Raw genomic sequence first — 6533 nt, forward strand, 5'->3', positions numbered from 1 at the left:
ATTAACTACAATATCTCTTCATTTCTATTAAGGAAAATTCCAAAATAACCATTTTTATCAACTTTTTTCCAACTAGCGATGGTTTTGAAAAAACTATCCAAAATAGTCACCCTTTCCCATCGGATCCAATGTAAACAAGAACTAATCTGACGGATTAGATGGGCCTCTAAAATCTCGCCACGTGTCACGATGTTTGGTCTTCTGACGTAACACGAAGCCAATTCGTCGTCCAACGAAACTTGTTTCTTCTTCCGACATAATATTTCATCTTCTACATCTCAAAACCTGAACCTCCATAACCAATCTTCATCTCCGTCTTTCTTATTTCTCCATATAATAAACCAAATTCATAATGTAAATTGTTTAGTTTTTCGACGTGTACAAAACCATAGTATTTGTTTTCCACGAATCACATTTTTTGTTAAGAAATCGATGAAAGATTAATCCGTTAAATTCGACGGTAACTGGAATTAAACCGTTGGACCCAACGGTTTAATTTTACGTCAGTTCATCACTTTTTACGTTAGACGATTTTTTTACGTCAGATGTGACATAATATTTGTACACGTGGCGATTTCTAATATGCTGAGTTAATATGTCGGATCAGTTCTTGTTTGCGTCGGATCCGACGAAAAAATATGACTATTTTTGGTGTATTTTCAAAACCATTGCTAAATTTGGAAAACGTTGATCAAAATTGATTATTTTGAGAATTTTTCTCTTTTAATTAAGTCAAACTGTGAAAATATTCTGTTACGCTAAAGGTTTATATAACAAACTAACGATATCTCATACCATTAAAATTAAAATTTTATTCATTTTTTTACGATATCTCATCCATCATTATCACCGTGACACCGTTGGCCATGAAACCAATTTTTTTTCTTTGCCAATTTAGTGGTTGTGAGTTGTGATTACAATACAGAAAAAAAAAGAAAAAGAAAAGTAGGGGTTACACCATTAAACATTTAAATGTTTAATTTGCCATCAAGCATACATGTATTGTACATGACTAAACTAAACCAAAAAAATAAGGAGCCATGATCTATGTAAACTAAGTAGCAGCGTTTGGAAACCAAGACCATACTAGAAAACTTAACTAGCCATTATCAAAGGATCGATACAAGACAGATAAATGTTTTAGAATTTGGAGAGAATATATAACAACAAAATTCAAACATACAATAATTCAACAACACTACTTCTAGCATGTACTGCTTTTTTTTTAATACGTTGGCGTAAAGAAGAAACCGATGCTTGACATTTTGGCTTACTTATGCCTTGTGGGTATAAGGAAAAGGGGGTCTTTATTTCTTAGAACCGGGGTACCTATTCCTTCTATGATCAAATCTTCACTCTTCATTCCATTAGGAAGTTCCCAATCAAACCAGTAAAGTAGGTTCGCAATCACGAACTCTATATTTCCTGGAGCTGTATTCTTCGCTGGGCAGGACCGTCGCCCCCCTCCAAACGGAAGCATCTCAAACCTGTCATATCCAAAATCAACATCCGGATTTGCAAACCTCTCTGGGTAAAACTCATGTGCATTCTCTCCCCACGTTCGTGGATCTCTTGCTAGCCCCCAAGCATTGATTAGTACAACCGTACCAGGAAAAACATCGTACCCACTAATTTGAGTTTGGTTTACACATGCGTGCGGAATCAAGTATGGGGCAGGCGTGTGGAATCTAAATGACTCCTTCACCACCATTTTCAAGTATGTCATTTTTGCGGTATCCAGTTCTTCTACCTTTTGTATTTCTCCTGCGCAATTTCGGATTTCATTTTGTAGTTTTTCCAACACTCTTGGATTTTTAATGATCTCGTACATTACCCACGTCAAGGCCAGAACAGACGAATCGATTCCACCCATAAGTATATCCTGAAACATTATTTGGGGATTATATTTAATTAGACCTCTATCAAAGAAAACACAATAAAATAAACCGTTTACCATCATAAGAGCTTTTAAATCTGCATAACTCGGTCGATAGCCAGAAGCATTTGGTTTAGAAGACATGTCAAGTACAGTATGGACAAAATCTTTGTCCTCATCACTTACATCTTCCACTTTATTTTTGAGATGGTCATCAATGATTGTGTCAATGAACCTATCAAGATTTCTAAATCCTTCATTCAGCCTACGATTCCATCCACTAAGTTGATCAATAAAATAACCCAACCACGGAAAAGAATCACCAACGGATCCATTCAATAATCTAATGGTTTCATCGAGCATAAAATCCAATGACGGATCGTCTAGCAGTTCTCCATAGCTCTTACCAAACGCCACCTTACACACCTTATGCTTTACTATTTCTAGGAACATACTGCTTAGATTCACCTCGGTGTTAGGTGGATTTATCGATAGAGAATGGACAATGCTCTCCATCTCTGTCACCAGCACATGATTAGTCAGCTTAGCTCTCTTAGGACCAAGGAACTCGGTTACCAAAAGCTTGCGCATCTCTCTCCAGTGATCGTTGTGTGGCGAGAAGGAAACATCATTAAAATTGTACGTTAGTAGTTTGGTAGCTTGGAAAAATGCGCGTGAACAAAAATTGTGATCTTGAGTTTTTAAGACTTCTTTGGCCATGTCAGTAGAAGAGATGATAAGAAAGGGTTGTGAACCAATTTGGATTTGCATAACGGGGCCAAATTGTTTCGAAAGTTGCCAAAAGGCCTCATGACGAGGCTTACCGAGTAGTTGGTGCAAGTTTCCGAGTATGGGAAGTTTTGGAGGGCTTGGGGGAAGCTTAGCCTTGAATGACTTCTTGGATTTTATGGTACTATAAACAAATATGCAGAAGATGGAGATGACTAATACTGCCCATTCATTGAAAATGGCCATGTGGTCGGTTTAATTTGGCTCATGGTGGTATTTTAAGTTACTCCTTTCTCTATTTATAATGGAGGCTCTCTCTTGTTCTCTTTAATTACTTTTTTTAAACAGCGATTTTCTTATGTGTTAGGCCACTGCATTTTCTAAATTTAGAGACCCCCTTGTACCAATTTGTAGACTATGTTGTCTTATGGACGTTCCCCCGCTAACAGTCATTTACAGTTGTTATGTCGTCACAAGAACATAAGTCTATATAATGGTGGCTAATTAGATGACTAATGACGATATGAAAGAAGGAAAAAAGGAAAATCATTAAAATATAATATTCTTTTGAACCAATACAATCCGGTATGAAAAATATCCTTTTTTAATACAAACCGTACTATATAATTTTTTTTTACTACATTGTTGTTCTTTAGCGCAAGCTTCATTATTTTGAGAGTTGTCTGTTATGTATGCGATATAATTATCATCAATGTATTCATTAGTGCATGTTTCGTTATTGTAACTTATGAGATTAAAATATGATGTATTCGTGGGTTGATTCCACCGGGGGGCATAGGGGCATCAGTGGCCTAACAATTTCCGTGACGGTGTGTCTGGTTTATGGCGTCTTTAGATTTGTTTAATTTTGGTGAGTGATGGTGTCTGCCTACATACAACTCACGAGTTGGTACATCAACCTGACGGGGATTGTGTACAATATTTGTTTAGTGATCAACGCTTATCACTCCTTATACCATACAACTTATGTGACCATATATTTGTTTCGTAATTTGTTATTCGTATAGATACTTATTTTAGACATTCGTTATGATTCGTTTGTTTGTGTTCTGATCATGATAATATTAACCGTATCGCTTCCGCTGCCCTTTGACTTTGTGTCCCGTTTGCTTCCTTCTTGTCGACTTATTGCATTTGTATAGTTCTTTTGTTACTGAGCAATTTTTGACACAGCCATGTATTTTTTTGTTGTTTACTTTGCTTATGTGGTAGGCACTCAAGAATCATGGGGATTTGGGAAGAGAAACTAGAGAATTTTAAAGAAATTGAAAGATACATGGCTATGTCAAATATATATCATGTTTGCTTCTGTCTTTTCTTTTGACTTCATATAATGAACCGAGCCAAACAAGGTCTATGAACCCAACAATCTCTGACTCAAAGGCCTTGAACACTTTCATATGCGCTCCTGATCGTACTTCTGTAATTTGTACATTTGCCTTCTGGTAGTTGCCACTATCAACTAACCTAAAGGCCTGTTGAAGCTCCCCAAAGCTACAACATGTCAATCATGACTAAACATGCCCCTAACGTGTTCTCTGCCCCCTGCAAGCTCCCACTCAAACAAACCATCGAATCCTAAGATATCCTGAGAACAAACACTCTCCATATTCAGCAAGTAATCCACTTGAGAGACCTTTTCAGCTGGAAAACAATTTTTCTTAATCCATTGTCGACCTGGAACTGTAACCGAAACAAGATGTGTGCTCCCACTGTCACGGTGTTCCCCGACTGATTTAACCTTCCTAGCTCGCTTATCCTGAATTTTCACTTTGGCTCTAGGTTTATTACTTGCAAAAAGAACCCTCTTCTGCCCACAAATTCTGTGAACCGAGCTTTGTATTTCATTGGAACTGAATCAACTCCTTCGGTGATACGTCGATAATATACAACGATCCCCTTTTCTTTCCACGAGCCAACATGAGATTCCCTTTGACTACCTTTCACTTCCCATTCCTGAACTTATCATCGTGCCTTGGTCGTCCAACTATCCAACTAAAATTAAATGTTTCTTCAAACTTGGAATAACCCTCACGCCTTTCAAAGTCCAAGAAGTACTGGCTGAAGTCTTCAAATCAATGTCGTTGATGGCCGTAACATCAAGAACTTCATCATTAACAAGTCTTACCTTCCCAAAATCACCAAACTTTAGATTCTTCATCATTTCACTATAGTGAGTGGCATGAAACGATGCACCAAAATCCATAACCTAGGAATCAACATTACACTCAACACTACAAACCAAAGCCTCATCATCTAAATTGTCTTATGCAGTGGTATCTTTTTTAACGTCTTTCTTATCATTCAAATATTGACTCATAATCTTGTCTCTTTATAACTCTAGCATACTATATCTTTACGAGCCTTAGACTGACTCCTCTTCCTACTCCTACTGCCTCATTCTTTTCCTAACCTCTACCTTCTGTGATTAACATATTGCATGATGATTCACCTAAACTTCTACGTGTTGAATATTCTCCCAAAATCAGGTCCCAAATCCCATAAAAGTAATTTTTGTAGATGAACTACAAACCGCAGTCACTATTCTAGACCAACTATTGAGCCAAAGGGATAATAACAACATTCCTTGAACTTCATCATAAAACTAATGTCGATTAATACTAAGCGGGACATGATCGAATTAAGATAATTAATAAGCGTTGTAATAGACCCACCCTCTTTCATTCTTGTTGTCACTAGCTATCAGATAAAATAGACCTTATTCGCTTTTGAGGTATTCTCATACATGTTGGATAGTAAATTCATCATACTACGCGTCGTGGTTTCCTTCATGATGTTAAATGCTACATCTTCTGACAACGACGGAGTTATACAAGCCATAGCTTTCTTATCTAACTTCTTCCATTCTACTTATGACATCTTTTCTGGTTTTTCATCTTTAAGCACTACAATCAAGTCTTTCTGACAAAGTAGCGCTTCAATCTGTATCTTCCACTAACCAAAATTCTATCCATCAGACTTCTGTATCATAACATTTCCGTCTTCTTCCATGGCAATGACTAAACGAAACTTGAATAAAAAACAGAGACATACACAGCAATGGCACGGGCATTAACGACTGTTCTATTGAACTCTGTTAAACAATCAATCTATTCAACGCGCAGTGGAGTAATGAACTTTGATATTCAAAAAACTGAAAATTAGACAGAAACGATAAAACATGACAATACGGTTGGCATTGTTTTTATGGTCTCTGTAATTGGTCTCCTTTGATTCAGCAAACTGTTCTTTGCACAACAGAATTTGATTTCGGCATGATCGAAAAACACAACAGCACAAACGGCTGACTGCCAGTGGCTGAAAACTACTGTCGACGCAAAATCTGTTTTCGTTCTTGGTTATCAATGCAAACTAAATCAATAAAATTGCTTTTGACTTCTGATATCCAAATCATACATATTATTATCTAAATATTTCTGACACTTTTAATACTTTTTGAGCTAGTTTTAATAAATTCTACTCGATCCTAGTTCATATTTAAAAGTTTAAAGGTTTTAAAAGAAAACGAGCTAAGAATTATTATTTTTACTAAACTTAAGACAACGAGTAATATGTATAATAATAGTAATATAAATTAGCATGACGAGCTACACCATGAAAATTAAAAACTAAATATGTTAATTTGCATGTTACAACTAAATGAGCTTAAAAATTAAAAAGATGATAAGACATTTAAATCATTACACATGTAATTTATTATATTAGTTCTCTTATTTATTTTTATTTGTATTTTTGAGGTAGCCACATGATGGTCACGTTGGATAAGAGAAATAAGATAAGCACATGAATTGAAGAATAAGTGGGCTTTGCATTTGTTATGGCCCACAGCAAAAGAGGGCTCGTTATGTGAAAAATAGGAGTTTTTGAGATGTTAGCAATTAAAAAC

At 36.1% G+C, this 6533-nt stretch overlaps 1 protein-coding gene across 1 annotated transcript; it reads right to left on the reverse strand.

The window, feature by feature from the left end:
• Positions 1–1263: 1263 nt before the first annotated feature.
• On the reverse strand, positions 1264–2912 carry LOC143550316 (parthenolide synthase-like). Its single transcript, XM_077040988.1, has 2 exons — positions 1955–2912; positions 1264–1882 (listed from the first exon to the last, which is right to left on the reverse strand). The coding sequence occupies exons 1-2, from the start codon at positions 2849–2851 to the stop codon at positions 1271–1273; spliced, it is 1509 nt and encodes a 502-aa protein (XP_076897103.1). The 5' UTR covers positions 2852–2912; the 3' UTR covers positions 1264–1270.
• Between the last annotated feature and the right edge of the window lie 3621 nt (positions 2913–6533).

The sequence above is a fragment of the Bidens hawaiensis genome, unplaced genomic scaffold (genome assembly GCF_021521415.1).
Source record: "Bidens hawaiensis isolate Kalapana, Puna unplaced genomic scaffold, B.hawaiensis_p1.1 tig00016006_1, whole genome shotgun sequence".
NCBI classification, from domain to species: domain Eukaryota; kingdom Viridiplantae; phylum Streptophyta; class Magnoliopsida; order Asterales; family Asteraceae; genus Bidens; species Bidens hawaiensis.

What these genes read in the sequence shown, in the direction of transcription:
- LOC143550316 (XM_077040988.1), bottom strand. Translation starts at nt 2,851, where the DNA reads ATGGCCATTTTCAATGAATGGGCAGTATTAGTCATCTCCATCTTCTGC. An exon ending in ATTTAAAAGCTCTTATGATG is followed by an intron (nt 1,883 to 1,954) that starts GTAAACGGTTTA and finishes ATAATGTTTCAG; the next exon opens with GATATACTTATGGGTGGAAT.